The 19752-nt window shown below is 39.6% G+C and overlaps 1 protein-coding gene across 5 annotated transcripts in view; it reads right to left on the bottom strand.

Moving 5' to 3' along the window:
- Positions 1–4584: 4584 nt before the first annotated feature.
- PPP2R5C (protein phosphatase 2 regulatory subunit B'gamma) overlaps positions 4585–19752 on the bottom strand; it is a 159916-nt gene continuing 144748 nt past the window's right edge. For 2 of the 5 annotated variants that reach the window (XM_038750474.1, XM_038750714.1), the window contains 2 exons: positions 17635–17751; positions 4585–7235 (listed from right to left, as the gene is read on the bottom strand). In XM_038750474.1, coding sequence (XP_038606402.1) covers positions 7104–7235; positions 17635–17751 — 249 coding nt within the window. In that variant the 3' untranslated portion in view covers positions 4585–7103. Of the gene's footprint in view, positions 7236–10483; positions 10627–17634; positions 17752–19752 lie in introns of those variants that run through there. The other 3 variants (XM_038750637.1, XM_038750775.1, XM_038750556.1) reach the window with 2 other exon arrangements.

The raw sequence follows: 19752 nt of genomic DNA on the forward strand, positions 1-19752 counted from the left end.
TTTGTTTCACCACTTCCAAGGGAATGCATTCGACTGTGTGATGCAATTGTAAATATTTCTGGCAAAATATGTATTCAGTGCATTTTTCGAAGAGACCATAAAGGCAGGATTAAGGAACATTTTCTTGACAAATATGTCTAGCTACACAATGCAGTGTTAGAAGAAAGTTTTGTGCATATGCGTGGCATTGGACAGGGTCTGAGCACAACAAAGCAAGTTTTCCTTAAAGTAGATTTCTTCAGGTGTACAATTCCTGTATTATGGTATCATTGCATGTAATGTATCATGCAGAGGAATGTATGAAGTGGTGTTTACCATTGGGATGGAACATTTTGATTCATCATGAACACTAAAGAGCAATTTTATACTTACCAGGTAGGAAAAGGGAGTACAAGGGTCAATCAAGATAGCGGTTCTACATTGACAACTTTCCAGCCTAAGTTCCTTCAGGTGTGAAGTGCCCTGAACTGGAGTCTTAGGAAATATTCTACTGAATGGCATAGGACACCTCAGAGGGCTATGTGAGGGAACAATATGGTGAAGGAAAAGTGGCCTTCTATAACAACCAAGGGGACTAGTGGGAACTGGGACTTAAGTGCTTAACGATCATCATCCTAGGGGAACCTCACGCAAGTGGGGATACAGAAAAGGTCATATCGGCAGGTTGAAGATTCCTGAGACTTTCCCTACCTACTGATGTAAATCCAATCTAAGAAGCTAACATTGAGGGGATCGAAGAAGAGCACTCTGTTGCTACTGAACACAGAAGGGCCGAAAAGCACCTGATTGAGACTTCAAGAGATGATGCCATTTAGTGCATATTTCCTGGTTGGCTGAGGTGCCCACCCAGTCTCTATACTGGAAGACTTTTAAAGGGTAGGGAATGCACCTACCACCTCCCAAACTCTTAGTTCAGTGCTCTACACACAGTAAGTGCTCAATAAATGCCATTGATTGATAATTGACAGCTGCTGCCTAAGGATGATAAGGTACTGGGTTTTCTCCACTTTACTGCCCAGTCTGCTTGGACTTTGGGGGCTTCCCTGAAGCCCCTCAGTAGGGCTGGTAGGCAGGGCAATGTTGGAAGTATCACTGACCAACTGCATGAGCAGATTCACATCAGGGCTTCTGGATGAATCAGGCAGATGCTGTCAAGCACTTGGTACAGTGCTTTGCACACAGTAAGTGCTCAATAAATACAACTGAGTGAATGCTGTCCTGCTCCTGTTTCCACAGCACGATTCCCACTGAATCAATCATGTTGACTGAGCACTTACTGTGTGCAGAGCACTCTACTAAGTGCTTGGGAGAGTACAAATTAACAGAGTTGGTAGACACATTCCCTGTCCGTGAGGCGGTTTGCTCTGAACACGATCTGGCATAGATCTACAGGAAGATTCCCTTTAAAATGTAGCCTTTTCTCAGGCAAATATAGGCACCCCTCCAGCAATGTTGGTAAGGATAAGTAGACTCAGAACTAGACAACTCACCTGGCAAATTCCATTAGCCTAAAAATTACCAGCAAGTACTCACAAATTAATATGAGCCCCAAAATGCTTTTGCTCTGTGTATTTGGGGGCTGTTGCTCCATTAGCAGGGTACGCTCTTCTCCATTGCATATCTGGAGCAAATATTCTGACAAATGAATGCTGAAGACGAGCACTGTGTGCATTATGAGCCAAGAAGACTTCCATTTGACCAAAAGCCATTCATTTCTAATTTCCACATAGAGTACTTAGCGCTGAAGAGCCTTGGCTTATGTGAAGGAACAGAACATTTCTATTTTTGGCTGAACTACTCAGCATTTTTGGTTTGTCTCTAGTGAACTCCAACATGGTGCAGAGTTTAGTCCACCATGAGTTCAGTCTATATGACCTTGGAGAGGGTTCCCTAAATTGGGAATGGGGTGGTGGGCAAGGAAACAGACATCCCAAGGTTCCTCACTCAGTTTAGGGGACCCTGAAATCCTCTAGGGGTTTTCAAATGACTTGAAGGGTCATCCACTCCAGAGCTTAGTACGGTGCCTGGCACACAGTAAGCGCTTAACAAATACCATTATTATTATTAGTCTAAAGCACCCTGTGGGAAGGTGGTCAGAGAGAAGAGGGAAGCAGCATGGGGTAGTGGATAGACCACAAGCCTAGGAGTCAGAAGGTCATATGTTTTAATCCCAGCTCTGCCATTTGTCCACTGTGTGACCTTGGGCAACTCACTTAACCTCTCTGAGCTTCAGTTACCTCATCTGTAAAATGGGGATTAAGATTGTGAGCTCTATGTGGAACATGGGCTGAGTCCAAAATGACTTGCTTGTATACACCCCAGTGCTTAGTACAGTGTCTGGCCCCAAGTAAGTGCTTACAAATACCATCATAATTATTATTATTAAGTGCAGGTTATTTGCTCAACATACTTATTAGTAACTACACTTGCAGGGAACAAAGACATTAGTTCCACTGATTTAATAATTTTCCTCTAAATGTTTTTCACTTCTCATTTGTCCTCCAGTTAACATGGGAATGTTGAGAATATCTCTAGTTTATGGATGAAGAAAGCAAACCAGTGAGAAGTTAGCCAAGGTTGCTCAGAAAAATCAGGGAGAGCTAGTCTCAGCTTCCAAATCCAATCTATAATTTTCTCTCACCACCAACCCCAAAACCAAAAAACCCCCACCAAGTCTTCAAATGAGTTTTATACCTTATGTACCTGTGTAGGAGATTCAGGTTTTCTTCACCTTTCAGTCATTGTCTAATGGCACAGCACTTATAGGCTTCCCCCGATAATATTTATCTAGTACACTAATCCATGTTCTTCCTGTGAGGGTAGATCTAAATTACTTTAAGGGATAGGGAAAGAGGTTCAAAGAACCAGAGAGCAGTCATTAGCATGAGGGCTAATAACTGCCAATTGCAGAGAGTGAACTAGGCTGGTAATAGTAATAATTATGGTACTTGTTAAGTGCCTACTATGTGCCAGACACTGTTCTAAGCGCTGGAGTAGATACAAGTCAATTGGGTTGGACACAGTTCCTGTCCCACATGAGGTCCACACTCCTAACCATCATTTTTACAGGTAAGGTAGCTGAGGCCTGGTTAAGTGACTTACCCAAGGTCACACAGCAGACATGTGGCAGAGCCAGGATTAGAACCCAAATCCTTCTGACTCCCAAACCCATGCTCTATCCCCTAAGCCACATTACTTATAAAAAACTGAGGCAGCAGGAGAATTTGAACCCACCACCCTGACAGGGACTGGAGGCTTAATCCAGCACTTTAGACTGCTAGGCCATGCCTACCCAGCTACAGGGATTTCAATCTGTAGGGATTGAAATTTTATACAACACCCACCCCCTGAAATTTAGCTTCTTTGAACTTTCAACATCAATCGTATTTATTGAGCGCTTACTATGTGCAGAGCACTGTACTTTCCTCTACAACTAGTTATTGTGTTAAGGGATTTTATCTGTAGGAGTTAGTGAATGGGATCTTTAAATTGTAATCAATTTGTGAGAATAGAGAAGCAGCATGGCCTAGTGGAATGAGCATGGCCCTGGGCATCAGGGGACCTGGGTTCTAATCCCAGCTTCGCCTCTTACCTGCTCTGGGACCTTGGGCAAGTCACAGCTTCTTTATGCCTCAGTTGCCTCGTTTTCAAAATGGGGATTCAATACCAGTTCTCCCTCCTGTTTAGACTGTAAGCCCCATGTGGGACCTGATTGTCTTGGATCTACTCCAGTGCTTAGTACAATACTTGGCACATGGTAAGCACTTAATAAAAACCACAATTACTATTATGTTTCAAACTTATGTTAACTTATGTGTTTCCAGTTAAGAAGGACAATTTTAATTGATTGTTATATATTCAGCTATTCCTTAAAACATTAAATATATTTAGGGACATTCAATAATAATGCTATTGAAAGGCCTATTTTAAGAGTACTAAAAATTAAATGGGAACTAAAAAGACCTCATAGCCTCTACTCCATTGCCTGAGTTTTATATAGTAATTTCTTTATGTTTCTAAAAACAATTACAATTACTAGACCCCCTAGCTCTAGTACTGTTCACTGCTTGTGTTTGTAAGAGTCACAACCCACTTTCTCTAGTGCTCTGGCATGCATTATTTTAAAACTAGGAAGAATATACCCCATTTGCTTCTTTAGAAAGGTATGGCTTTAAAAAGTGTATCTTAAGAAACTCTGTAGGGAACATCTTAAAAAAAACAACAAAAAAAGCATTTCAATTTTGTCCTTCCAGTTAGCTCCTAACCTGGTGGTGCTGGTCTGAATTCTTACCAGAAGCAACCCAACACTGTGGCTTGAATGCTGAATTCAGTTTCATGATGAGCAAGGAAAAGTCACATTTTTTTTTATTTAGTCCATATAATACACCATTTTTAGAACTTTAAAATTAGATAAAAGAGCATATTAAATGGCAAGTGTATGAAGTTTCTCTTCATAAACAATGTCAGAACAAAAATTATTGAATTACAAAATGTTAAAAAATATGTAGGTACATTGGAACAGAACATTTCACGAAAGCAGGGTTACAGATATTGTCTAAAGAAAATAATTGTGCCACTTACCTATTTTTGCTGTTTCTATGAACTTTTTTATTCTGTACATAGGACATTTTTGTACAAAATATGAAGTCTACATTTTTATTACTTATTACCATAAAACAAAGTACAATGTATGTACAATATTAAAATGAAGCCATACTAGAGCCACACTTAAAAGACACTTGTAATATTATCATTGACATTCCTGATGTACAGGTATACAGTATTTTGGAAAACATGAAGATGTCAAATACAGAGCTTTATGAAGGAAAACAGTCACCAAATTTCTAGTTTAATGTTTATTTTTCGTCAGAGTAGTTTTAAAATTCATTCAGTACAGATTACACATTATACCCAAGTATGATAAGCAAGTTAAACAATTAGGGTGGGACACTGAAAAATGCAATAGGTCAAAATCTCAAATCCATTATTTGTAATTTCTTTCAAAAACATGACTATGCTTATCTTTTGGTGAATGTTTGTCTTCAATAAAGAACAGAAATAAAATTGAGACAAAAAGATGATCTTTTACTTTACAGTCAACCAAACACTGATATATATGCTTTTCCCCCCAAGGGCAAAATGAAATTACTTCTTTCCAGAAATCCTTTGCACAAGCATACTGAATACCCCAAATCAAAGATATCTGATAATCTACCAGCTAAAGACAGAAGTTCAAACAATGGTATATCAAAATACATAAGACATTGCTTTATATGATATAAAAGCACCCTTTTTCCCTCAAAAGGAGAAGGCATCTTTAAACTTTGTTAATTATAGTTTTATCATAATGGTAAAGCAGATTCTTTTCAAGTTTCACAGGAAGTTTTCTTTACACAGTGGACTTTTCCACTTCAAGCCGGGGTGGTCTTTCAATTTAGTTTTCTCTCTTACAACACTAAATCCCCTCCACAAAAATGATTTCCCGCCAAAATATAAGGGAACAAAACATTGTAAATGAATTTTAAATGAAACCAACAGACATCAGGCACTACATCTGCACAAGGTAACTATGTCTGCTTTTCACAATATTTTTATGGATGCAGGAGACCCTTTCTTCTTTTTTAAATAACAGATTTTTAAAGAAGCCACATTTTATCATCTTATGCATCAAGACATTTAACATTAAGTTATATTATCTTACTGCAAGAGACAAAAGAAACTAGAATCACCCATCTAGAATAGCAGAACACATTTCAAACAGCTTTCAAGCAGGATAAATAAGTCAAAATACTGGCCACCCTGAGAGAAATCAAAAATAGACAAAGCATTAAGTTTAAAGAGTATTTTTCCTCCCGTGCTGTTCCATTTATAACAAAAAGCCCATTACATGCAAATAACTTGGTGGAATATATAGCAGCATTTGAAGATCAATGGAAATTTGAATGCATTTTCATTTTCCTTGTGAGGTGTATTTGTAATGAGTGTGCTCTTTTCCACATAAGACATATATATCCACATAAAATTATCATCACTGTTGCTTCTCCCATGCTCCTAGCCTCACAGTTAAGGTAAAAAGGTATAGAACAATGTCATTTTAATGTCTAGTTCACTTTATACTGCGATGTTGGGCATTTTCCTGGAATGCAAAAGTTTTTGCTAGGAAAAGAGAACCGATCCACCTTAAAATGACCTCATTCTGATCTCTTCCAAATTCTGAGCTCTTAGAGCCCAAATATTTATAGATAAATTTTAAAAAGCTCAGTTAAGGGGCAACAGCCAACAAGTGTTACAGTACGGACAAAAATCAGAATTTTGAAAATGAAACTATTTAACACTTTAAAAAACTGAATCCAATTCCAGGTTCGAAAGAAACTGAGCATAGGAAAACAAATTTCTTCTTATCTGTTTCTGGAACACTGGTGCTGTAGTAAAGACTTTAAAATATGGCTTTAGATATATGAAAAATTATTAGGACACGGTTCACGTGGATTTACCCAAAATAAAGAACTTAGAAAAACAACAATGACTGATGACGGTCATTAAGTCCAATATCTGTAAGCTACGTGTCATAATAAAAGGAATAATTTTAAGTGGTAGGTTTTTTTTTTTAAACTGCTGATACCAATATGGAAACTATTCCAAGGTTAAAAAAAAGCCCTAGAAAATGTGTAATACTCCAAATTGACAGTGTTATTTTGATTTGAAAACAAATGCTGTTACTTTCACAGTAGCAGCTACTTATAAGTGATATACATTTCATTTTGGTGGAATAAGGTACACAGGGCGATCAGGGTGCTTTTCTCAGGTCTAAAATTTTAGAGATAAATTCATATTTGTAATACGCTTGGGTCTATGATAACACTACCAAAAAAAATGAGGCTATTTAATACTAATCAACCCAAGGTTCCACATGTGTGACATCCAATAATTTACCATTGTTTGAACCCACTGATCTTGAGCTGCATATTGAATTATTGCCTACAGAACTGGGTTGAAGAAAGCTTTGACTTCATGTGTAACTGATTGGTATGGCACAAAAAGTATGCATTTTCTACTGAGTCCAGAAAAAAAATTCTTCCCCGCAATATATTCCACTGAATAGTCTAATGCCCATCATGTGATATTATTTCATCAGCTCTGCAATGGGATTCCAAGGCTTTCATGGTATAGATATCCTGAGGCAGTTCTGACTTGCGTCGCACAAGAGGACGGTCCTTTTTCTGATCTTTCTGTGCCTGAAATTAAAAATGCAATGAAGTTGACCCAAAACTAATCTATCTGAAAAGAGATCATTTATTCACAAATTACATTTCAGAAGGGAAAATATAAATGAATTCATTAAGTAGCTGAACCAAAATGACCATACATTTCAAGGAATGGGATTTCCTAAAGGACACACAGCAAAAAAACCCCCACAAACAACACCTGAAGGGGAGATATTGCCAAGTCCATCTGTTGCAACTGCCAATATCCCAATTGTCTAAATTTTATAGTAATTTCCATTTACAAAACCAAACTTACATATTCAGCCATTTAGTACACTCCACATCATCCTATTAAGTCTTTTGCATACAGTGATTTCTCCTACAACAAAAGCAAACCTCCACTGCTCATCTTGAAACAGTCTTGTCTTATGCTGTCAGCACCATACAGGAACCTGAAGGAAATTTGCGCAGGAGTGCAAAGATGTTTACAATATACTGGATTTAAAGCCAGTGAAGATGGGTCGCTTAAAAATGAAAGGAAGAAAGATGTTTAATACAAAGAGAAATTGTTAATGGAGTGTGCGGTTGCAAGTTAGGAAAAAAGTATTTAAGAGCCAGGGAAAAGCATCTCCAGGTAATCCTAACCCTTCATTTGAGATGAGAGATATGACACCCCTCTGGTATAAATTGAATTCTTGGCTATTTTCTTCATATTATGGTAAACCTGAATCTTGAATCTTTCCTCCATGAGTTTGCCGTCCTACTCTCTCTCTCCTCAGTCTGGGGTACCAAGCAGGGAAGGGCTAAAACAATTCCACAAGAAGTAGCACGGCTTAGTGGATAGAGCACAAGCTTGGGAATCAAAAGGACCTGCGTTCTAATCCCAGCTCCACCACTTGTCTGCTATGTGACCTCGGGCAAGTCACTTAACTCTCTGTGCCTCAGTTACCTCATCTGTAAAATGGGGATTAAGACTGTGAGCCCCCCTTGTTGGACAGAGACTGTGTCCCACCTGATTATTTTGAATCTATGCCAGTACTTAGTATGGTGCCTGGCACATAGTAAGTGCTTAACAAATGCCATTAAAAAATTTTTAAAAAAACCTGTCTGCAGGAATCCAGGGACTTCATTGGGATTAAAAATGGGATTCGAGTCTTCTCTGGAGTCCTGGTCCTATGGTTAAGGAAAACAGAGAAGGGAAGAGAGTATATTGCTTGCCCCTGATTGACCTTATGAGGCTACAGGGGAAGCAGAGGCTTGCTTGGTTTCTGATCCTCCTTTCCCCATGTGCTTTTTGCCTCTTAGATATCTAGAAAAAAACCCCAACTATATCTGGAATAGGTATTATGTACCCTATTTCTGTTGCAGTAGGCACTTACATGTCAAATAGACTTAGTCCCAATCATTTTGGAAAACTAAACTGGCTGCTTTTGGAAAATGGGCAGAGTAAGGCTCTTCTTGTGCATAAGGAACAAAGCTGTTTTTGCCAAGACCGAATGGCAGCTGTGGGCCATGAACATATACAGTTGATGGCAAAATAATCCATTGTCACCTCATTCTCCAACTGCCAGTGGTATCTATACCAGAAGTTCCAAACAGGGGCAGGCTCTTTCTTTTAGAACAATGACAAGATATTAAATGTAGCAAAAGACTAGTTAATACAAACACATTCAGTTCTTCTAGAGCCCCAGAGGCCAGTTCTTGACAAAACCCATGTTGAGGAAAACTCACAATATCATAACAATAATAATAATAATAATAATGATGGCATTTGTTAAGCGCTATGTGCAAAGCACTGTTCTAAGCACCGGATCTCTGTGCCTTGACTGATGCTGTGTGCATACACACAACCATTGCTTCAATTTTCGCATTCTAGATAGTGATCAAAGCACTTAGTGAAAATACACATTTTGGAAGAATTGAATTGTATTTGAACACAAAAACTCATTGGAAACCATATTTTCCACAGAAAAATATAAAGCCACTTTAACAATAATTCCACCTTTTAAACCAAAGAAGAAACACCTGCAGTTTCTGGAACAGAACTTGGGAGTGCATTTGTGAGGAGGATACTGATTCTTCCAGAAAATTACTGCCTTCTGGGAGCTCCCATACCTCTGGAAACACCACCAAGGTTAAGTAATGGGTCCACTCTAGAACAGCTCCCATTCACTAGGTGACACGAGAAGCTTTTTAGGCTTAATTCAAGCATCCAAGGAGACTGTATTTATTATTTATTTAATACAGTCTCCTTGGATGCTTGAATTAAGCCTAAAAAGCTTAAATAAATCATAAATAATGATGGCATTTATTAAGCGCTTACTACGTGCAAAGCACTGTTCTAAGCGCTGGGGAGGTTACAAGGTGATCAAGTTGTCCCACGGGGGGCTCACAGTCTTAATCCCCATTTTACAGAGGAGGTAACTGAGGCACAGAGAAGTTAAGTGACTTGCCCAAAGTCACACAGCTGACAAGCGGCAGAGCCGGGATTTGAACCCATGACTTCTGACTCCAAAGCCCGTGCTCTTTCCATTGAGCCACGCTGCTTCCACTGAGCATGCTGTACTCCCATGAGCAACCAAGGAGACTGTATTGGAAGCTCTCAAAAGAAAAAAACATTCCTTCAACCCGGAAGTATTGCGGGAGAGAATAAAAACAAAACAAACACACTATCCAATAAAGATAGGGTTAAAGCCAGAACTGGAGGATATGAGTGTAGAAAATTCAATCGTGGCAAGATATTTTTTTTTTTTTGTGAGGCCAACAACTGACAAATGCATATCTAGTACGCAAAGATTCTGGTCCAGTGTACATGAGGAGAACCGGAGATTCTACAATCCACAGGGCAAAGTCAGGCTTGAGAAAGAGTACGGCACCCTTTTTATCACTGGAGTGAATTAGGACCTGCTGGAGAACAAGGTCAAATTCCAAGTGGGATGGCAAATGAACTGGGATGAAGGCTGAGCAGGGGATGAACATATTTTAAATATGAAATGAAAAACATCTCCATCTCAAAATCTCTTCAGGTGTGCTTCATGCCTGAGTGAGATGACACAATTTTGAGAACCATAAAAGCACGACATATAATGGGGGGATGAAATACAAATGGCATAGTCAGGCATATCCCTCCCTTTAAAAGCCTGCGAGTTCACAGGCTTTCACACTCTATCTAGGAGATAATGCTTGAACTATTCAACTAAGGGTTTTTCTTGATGACAACCACAGATTGGAATGACATGAAAAAGGGAAAATACTTCACGTATATGATATTTCTCTACTTGGCCCAGTGTTTATTTCTTAAATGTCTTAGGTTTTAAAACACACACTGTGCATGTTACCAATGAATACCTTCACTTCACATTTTTCGTCTTTCTACAACTTCCTTATCTGTAAAGCTGAAATTCTTTTTCCGGGGACAAAACTGTTAAAATAAAAATTGTAACAATTTTCAGTTTGAGAAAGTTGTTGCAAGTTTAAATCATTTTGTAGTTTCCTCTTGGGAAATATTTTTCTAGAAACATAAGCCATTTTCTTAATAGGGTTCTACATGATAATTTCAGGGATTTGCATACCATTTCTTTATCATACTAGCCAAGTAAACTGATATAAGATATTCCTCCCCATACCCTCTATAAGAGATATAAAAAGCTTTAAGCATCTCAGATTTCTGGTATTGGATTAAATGTATTTTAGCTAATACATAAAGGCACTATATGTTTTCTGGAAAGATCTACCTAATAAGAACTCCACTTTTGGAATAGATTCACCCACTAGATTCATACCACTTAGTAATACAGGACCATAAGCAATGTTATCCTGGTTCAGACCAATGGTCAATCCAACCCAGAGTTTGGGTTTGGAAGAATCATGACAAGTTTGTCCTCTGACATCCACCCTCATGGATATACCATCTAACAGTCCTAATTTTCACTCTACCCATTATAGACTGCTTGCCCAGGAACTTATCTGAACCCCCTGAGTCCACTGGCATTCCCTATAAGAACATAAAACATTATGGTGCCAGGTTTAATGAACCAAGACTTGAGTTGTAACTTTTCTTTCAAATTCTATTAGGTCTAAATTGAATTTGCAAATTCCTTCAGCTGCTGGATGCTTGAAGAAGCAGCGTGGACAAGTGGTATTAGATGTAGGTTCTAATCCAGGCCTAGCCACTTTTTTCTTTTTTTTCTTTTTTGGTTAAGTGCTTACTACGTGCCAGGCACTTTACTAAGCATTAGGGTAAATACAAGAAAGGTTGGAAACAGGGTACTCACCGTCTCAATCCCCATTTTACAGATGAGGTAACTGAGGCATAGACAAGTGACTTGCCCAGGCCACAAAGGGAACAAGTGGTAGAGTTAGGTTTAGAACCCAGGTCCTCCGACTTCCAGGCCTGTGCTCCTTCCACTAAGCCACATGCTACTTTTCATCTATACAATGGGGACGAAATACCTGTTCACCCTTCTGTTTATCCTGTGAGCCCCATGTGAGACGGGGACTGTTTCTGACCTTATTAATTTATAATAATAATAATGGCATTTGTTAAATGCTTACTATGTGCCAAGCACTGTTCTAAGCGCTGGAGTAGATTCAAGCTATTCAGGTTGCCCTATGTGGGACCCATGGTCTTCAACCCCATTTTACAGATGAGGGAACTGAGGCACTGAGAAGTTAAGTGGCTTGCCCAAGGTCACACAGCACACAAGTGGCAGAGCCGGGATTAGATCCCACATCCTCTGACTCCCAAGCCCACGCTCTTTCCACTGAGCCAAGCTCCTTCTCTACCCCAGTATATATCTTTATACATACCCCAGTGCTTAGTACAGGGTTTGGCGCATGGTAGGCCCTTGACAAACACCTCAATTATCACAATTACTGTGATGATAAAGGACTCTTGAGCCAAGTGTTCTAAGGGCCACTGGGTGAAGACATTGCCATTTATTAACTGATAAAGGGGCATAGCTTTAGTACTTAACTTTATGCATCCTGGAGAGATTGCTTAGTAATAAAGTTTCATGATATCCCAACTTGGATGCCTCACCACCTTTAGAAGCATAATCAGTGCCTAAGGCAACTGGGACAAGGATTTCAATTTATTTGCTGGCAACAGCGGGAGTCAGAAGGACCTGGGTTCTAATCCTGGTTCTGCCACTTGTCTGTTATGTGACCATGGGCAAGTCACTTCACTTCTCTGTACCTCAATTACTTCATCTGTAAAACAGGGATTAATACTGGGAGGCCCATGTGGGACATGGACTGTCTAACCTGATGCGCTTGTATCTACCCCAGCATTTAGTAGAGTCCAGGCACAAAGCAAGCACATATTTATTACTCTATTTATTTTACTTGTACATATGTATTCTATTTATTTTATTTTGTTAATATGTTTGGTTTTGTTCTCTGTCTCCCCCTTCTAGACTGTGAGCCCACTGTTGGGTAGGGACTGTCTCTATATGTTGCCAACTTGTACTTCCCAAGTGCTCAGTACAGTGCTCTGCACACAGTAAGCACTCAATAAATACGATTGACTGATTGATTGATTAATTCCAGAAAACAACAGAGCAAAAACTAACGAAAACTCAGGTGTAGAGGTGGACCTGCAGTTTTTTTTCTGCCACCTCAGCCTTTTTCTGGCAATCTCCAAGAATCCCATCCTGTTAGAACTAAGGCTCAGACAAAAGGGATAGCTAATACCTTTGGGCTAACCCTGGTCTGCGGGGTGTTGGGGAGGAAGGGATGTGACAGTAAGGGGCTCCTTAGGGCAGCAGGGGACAACAAAAAGCAAAAAAAAAAAAAAAAAAGAGCCTTGTGATTTCAGAAGCCTGAAATCCTGAAATCTTTTTTAATTTTATAAATGGTATTTGTTAAGCACTTACTTTTGCCTTCACCCCCACCAGGCTTTCATCTTCTCTCTCAAGGCTATACCTCATCCTGCCCAGTCTGGGCCATGTATTTCAGGGTATTATGATAACAAAGGCATTTATTAAGCACTTTTTAATGGTATTTGCTAAGCACATACTATGCACTAGGCACCGTACTAAGCGCTTGGGCAGATAGAAGCTAATCAGGTTGGGGCTCAGTCTTAATTCCCATTTTACAGATGAAGAAACTGAGGCATGGAAAAATTAAGCGACTTGCTCGTCACACAGCAGACAAGTGGAGTCAGGATTAGAACCCAGATCCTCTGAGTCCTATGCCCATGCTCTGTCCACTAAACCACACTGCTTCTCAAGCACTGTGCTAAGTGCTAGGGTAGATAAATGATAATCAGATCAGACACAGCCCCTATCCCGCAAATGGTTCACAACACTGAAAAAAACTGCTTCTATTTATTGCTCAGAGTTGGAAACCAGACCTTGAGCTTGGAGGAAGCTCAATCAATCAATCAATCGTATTTATTGAGCGCTTACTGTGTGCAGAGCACTGTACTAAGCGCTTGGGAAGTACAAGTCGGCAACACATAATAACAGGTCCCAATGCATTGTATTGCAATCTGGCCTTCCATGTGGTTTGTAGGGCTAGGTTCAGTCCAAATTGGGTTCTTTCATCTGTAGCTCTACTGATGGAATAAGTCAAGCACCAAAAATTTTCAAATTCTTTACTGAAACTAACCTTCATTCCCCTGTTCTTTTCTGCTTGCATGGCCTAAAGTGGCCCTGGACTGTGGTGAATGAGAGAGGGAGGCTATTTTCCATCCTGCTGTGGTGGTTACTAAACTTGGACTTCTCTTAGGTTGGAATTCTGGGATCTTTGGGCACTGTTACTTTCTGGGGCTTTTGGACTAGCTCATTAGTAAACAGCAAGAAGCAGAAGTAAAATGTGATGCTTTGGTGATTAAGAGCTAACAATTTCTTACATGTAATTTTTTCTTTTGGCAAAGAATGCATTCCAAATAAAGAGGACAGATCATCTTTAAAAACAACCTAAAAATGGGGTAGGTGTAATGTGAATGCCTCTATCTCTTGCTGCCTCCCCATTTCATTCCCAGGAGAGCTGAGTCACAGAAGCTAAATTTGAAGACTGGTGACAAAGAGAGGAACTCATGACTTGTCATGTTTCAGTAGGAGGCCTTCAGATTTTAGCCTGCCAGGTCTGGGGCCCAGAATCTGCTCTACACATGATCAGATGTAAAATGTACTTGCAGATCACCGTCAGAGGTATCCACATGGTAACGGTCCTGTCAGGTCTGGGGACCCACTGAGGAGCCCAAATGGAGGTCCAGATCCTGGGCAGAAGGCCTTGACTCCCAAGCTAGCATTCTTGCAAAAGTCTTGGGCAGATTTACTATTCTACAGTCAAAACTGGTGGAGGGGACCATGACTCACTGAATTTTAAAAACCAACTTCACTCACATTAATTAGGTTCCTCAAGCTGCCTGCACAATTCATCGGCATGATTCGCAGGAATAAAAGAACAAGGGAAAGACACTGGAACTGATAGGAAAAACAAAGACTCTACAGTTGCACTAATGGTTAATGACTCTGTACGGATGTCTGGTTACTTTATCTCTTCTGTGAGGGCTGGGATGTTAAACTGTCCAGAGAAAGCCACCAAGGCAAGTTTGTCCTAAGCCTTTCTAATAAATGGCTCTACTTGTGTGGACTTGTTTTTCCTGAGAAAGAACGGGTCTCATAAAAGCATAGGGGGTAGGGAAGCTGAAACCTTAGCAGAGTCCAATTGCTGCCCAAATCACTCCTTTCAGGCCCACTCCACCAAATCTCCTCTAACTTCCAGTTGGCAAACGGTCAAGTTTGATTAATTACTATTAGAAACGAGTCCCAAGTGGGTTCCAGCCCAAAGAAAAAGCCCAGCAGAATAGAACAGAGGAAACTATTCATCAGCTTCTTATATCTCCCACGCAGTTCTGAAGGGGACAAGAACAGGGTCCCCTGGACTCTCCACAACAGACTGGGGCTCATCAGAATGTTTGTAGCAGAATCGGATTAAATGAAAGCTTTTTGGCTTCCTGCAGCGTGCAAGGCTCAGCATGCTGACAGGGCTGAAGAGATCTTACACAACCCCTTTCCCTAGGGAAGCACAAAGGCAAAGGAACAGGGAAGAACTGTGGCCTAGGGGAAATAATATGGGCTTGGGATTTAGAGGACTTGGGTTCTAATCCTGGCTTTGCCACTTGCCTGGTATGTGGGCAAGTCACAAATTCTCTAGGCCTCTTTTTCCTCATCTGTAAAATGGGGATTAAATTTTTGTTCTCCCCACTAGACTGTGACCCCCATGTGGAATAGGGGCTCCATCCGAACTGTTTAACTTGTATATTAACTTGTATCTACCCCAGTGCTTAGCACAGTGCCTGGTACATAGTAAGTGCTTAACAAATACCCTTAAAAAACAAAATGAAACAAATCAAAAATTGTGTTTGACCCATAATAAGCACTTACGTACCATAATAATAGTGAAGAACCAACATTTTTCCATTTTTGATTCTCCCTCTTCCAGAGGTAGGGGTGGGCCTTAGTCACCCTGTAAGAGTCACCCACTTTCCAGGGGCTATTCTACGGTGCACCTTTCAAAGTGCTCCCTTTTAATGCCCTTACTCCTTGGGGGTAAGAAAGTATTTTTAAAATCAACGGCAACTATTTATGAGAACTTAGAAATAAGTATCCCAGTCTGTCCTACTGACAATCTTGCAAAGTTAGTATTGGCAGCAAAATTAGTTTTCTTTCCTCCTAGGTCCCTACTATCACTAGTTGGAAGATTATTTCTCTCCAATCCAGGTGGCAGCCTCTGGGAGGGCAGGGTGAGGAGGAGTAAGGAGAAGGAATTACAAGAAAGGAGATGAGCAACGGAACCAGGACGGACTTTTGCCCTCCCTTCTCATCCCTCACTCACAGCCCACACTGGGGAATCTGTCAAAGGGGAGGGAGGAAGAAGGGACAGACAGAAAAGTGCTTCCTGTCCTCCTCAGACCTCTGCTCTCCAGCCAAAAATGAGCAGCCAATCTGGTCTTTTCAACCCATGTCACAACCCATGGAAGGCAGGACCATTTTCTGTTTAAATCAGAATGGCATTTTAAACAAAAATGAATATTATTATGGCATTTGTTAAGCATTTACTATGTGTCAAACACTGTTCTAAGCGCTGGAGTAGTTACAAGTGAGTCAGGTTGGACACATGGGACTTGCAGTCTAAGTAGGAGGGTGAACAGGTATTGAATTCCCATTACATTTGGGATAACTGATGCACAGAGTAGTTGAGTGACTTACCCAAGGTCACAAAGCAGACAAATGGAGGTGCTAGGATTAGAACCCAGACCCACGCTCCTTTCCCTAGGCCAGGCTGCTTCTAAGATACTGTCTTTGTTCAAAGAGAGAGACAATACTTTTAAATACTGCTCTAAGTGTACTTTATTTAAACTGGCAGTTTCTGTACCCTCAAACTGAAATTGTTCCATAGATAATCACATAAAATTTAAATGTTCACAGGATAAGTGGTTCAGCAATCCTGCAAATAATTTCTGATGCAAAAAACCCTCCAGTTCCGTATTCACAAGGTAATGAGAGGGTTCTACCCCTACTATGGAATGAGTTTCTGAGAAGGAGAAGTAGAGCAGAGGCTGGAGTAGTGACTTCTAAACTCACCAGGAGTTATATCAGTGGGTTCAAACTTCTTGAGGGAATTGGGCATGCTTATGTGAATGCACTTCTCTCAGAGTTTATGAGTGGTAGCATCATACCTTTTAGGTCCCTAGACTGCAAGCTTGTTGTGGGCAGGGAATATATCTACCAACTCTGTTGTACTGAACTCTTCCAAGTGCTTTGTACACTGCTCTGAACACAGTAAGTGCTCAATAAATACCACTGATTGACTGATAAGGCCCCACAGGAGTGAGAAAGGATTGAACAAACAATTGGGAGAAGCTGGGAGCAGGTGCCAAGAAGACAAATGATGCCTTGGGATTTGCAACCCTCAAGACGGCATTCTCAGGGGCTGGCAGAAGCTGAGGGGAAGACTTGAGGGGAATCCACCTTCCTAAGATTTGTAAGACTAAGATGGGAGGCAGGGCAGCTTTTTTACCTGTTCTCCAACCCTGCTGCTCTTTTGCTTCCCCTCTTGCAATCTCTGGGAAGATGGGGTTTTCTTCCTGACTTTGGCAGTTGCCTGGAGATAATGTTCCGTGAATCACCGACACTGAAGCAACTACCAAAGAGCCAAGAGCACCCCTATTTTTCCCCAAGATTTATTTCCTGGGAGACCAAGACCTGAAATTATTTGAACGCTACCAATTTAAATCTAAAATGCAAAGGTGAGGCCTATAAGAATTTTAACTAAATATTAACAATGACAAGAGTCCTGGATCAGGCTTGGATTTGGGTTACTGTTTGTACTCCTTATTGAATCTCCAGCTAAAACTACAATTGTTTACTAAGCAAAAGTACACAAAGCAGCTTAATATATCTTCACAGTATTTTACCTGACGAGCCTCTTCATTCACTGTCTCTCTCAGCATCTTTAAATCTTCAATTAAGGGCCCATCGGTTTCCATTGCAACAGGACTGTTCAGGGCACTGGTGTCACTACACACTGCGTACTAAAATGCAAAGTGTTAAAATCATCACTCTCGGTTGCAAGCTGAAATACTAACAACTTCAAGGGGTAAGAAAGGAGGGGGAGAAATTATTTTGAGGCATGGCTTGTTTTAGTGATAAAAAGTTAACTGTGGTATGTTTAATCAGAATTGAACTAATGCCAAAAAACAGAAAACCATCCCCCTGTGCCGCCCTCAACCTCCACTAAACCTAACTGTACTCTTAAAGCAGGGTCAGGCTCTTTCCATTTAAAATAGCACACTAAATTATTTCAAAAACATTAAAATCTCATTTCTAAGTCCTACAAGAAAAGGTTTGGGGGAAAAAAAAGTTTGAGCATTGACAAAACAGAAAAGTTCGATGAACTTCTATTTGCTGTTTGGTAAGATACTGGTAATTAGTACTAAAAATTAGTTAATCACTAACACCAGATCCAAATGTAAGATTTGGGGATGAAAACCACACTTTGAAATAATCTCAACTTTCCTGTTGAGCACTGAGGGAAGAAATATTCAGTGCTAGCTTTGGAAATCTGTACTGCATTACAAGCTACCAAATTGTAGGTAGACAACAATAATATATTGATATACTGAGACTGAAGATTTTGGACCTTAAGAGTTTACAGAGGACTATAGGTACTAACATGATCATCATTTGGAAATATACATAATGACATGAAATTTTAACTCATGAAGTATTTTCCACTTTTAATTTTGCAAGTCATTCGATGACAAAAGTTAATGATTTAGTCACAAATGGTATCAACACAAAGATGAAATCAGAGGAGTGTCAAATTGACAGCATGATGGTTCGCAATAGCACCTTCATGAAGTGCTTAAAATGGTTATTTGAAGACAAACTGTATGTTAAAACTATTTGTTTTAATCACGTGATTGGCATAATTGTAAGAAGACTTATCAAGAGAGTCACAAAAGGAAATACAAAAAACAAATGTTAGGCAATTCAGTTAACCAGTAGAGAATAGAGACACAGGACGTTCATACGTTTGGGAAGCTCCTGCTATCCTACACAAGAGAAGCATCAAAGGCATGCACAGTAATTTTACATAAAGAGTTGATATAGCTGAGCAGTTTTTTTTTACCACTTACAGAAAAGATATATTAATTTTCAGATTATTTTATTTATGCAATCCAAACATCCTACACAAAACTCTGAAGAATCCTTACTTTCTATGTATGGTGGATGTTTTACACTTTACTAGCTTCAGTTGCAGGAAATATCATTTTCCCAATCTCTGGGTCTGGAGAAGTGAATGTGACAATCTTGCATTTGGGCTAGCTTTCAGATTTTATCTACTTAGCAAATAACCCCATGCAACATCAGGAAGAGCAGCATTTTGTCATAATATAAAAAATCCAAAACCTACACCAAGGTCAACAGTTTTATGCCTGCCTTTTAAGAAATTAATTTATGGTTTCTATAACTGTTTTTACAATTTCCATCTTTAAAAATAAATGGAATGCACATTACACTTCCTTTAAATGCAAAAATAGGTGGTAATATGAATTTACACACAATAAGAAATAAGATCCAGGAGAAAGCACTCATTCATCCACAGTACAGACTCTTAATAAATAACCTATGAATGTTTTCAAGTTAAACAAATAATCTTTAACTAACATGCAATATAAGCAGATTAATATTGCAAGGAGATTTATTCTTTGATGTATCTTAAGACAAACGTAAATAAAGTATGCTATCTGTAGCTCTACAGAAATGCACAAAGAATCAATGGCTTACAAACTGTGCAAGACTGTTTTTAACTGGCATTAGAATGATTCTGGATTACCAGAGAAATTATATTAATCATATACCAAGGTTTAGCAGCTAAATGATCAACACTAATCCATTATTTTTGCATGCAAAAACAGAACACTCATTTCTCTTGGTCCTATAAATCAGGCTAAATATTTACTGTTAAACCAACTCAGCATGATTTTTGAACAACTACTTTTAAAAGGTATTTTCTAATTTCAGGTTGG

Source organism: Tachyglossus aculeatus, chromosome 1 (assembly GCF_015852505.1).
Source record: "Tachyglossus aculeatus isolate mTacAcu1 chromosome 1, mTacAcu1.pri, whole genome shotgun sequence".
Classification (NCBI taxonomy): Eukaryota; Metazoa; Chordata; class Mammalia; order Monotremata; family Tachyglossidae; genus Tachyglossus; species Tachyglossus aculeatus.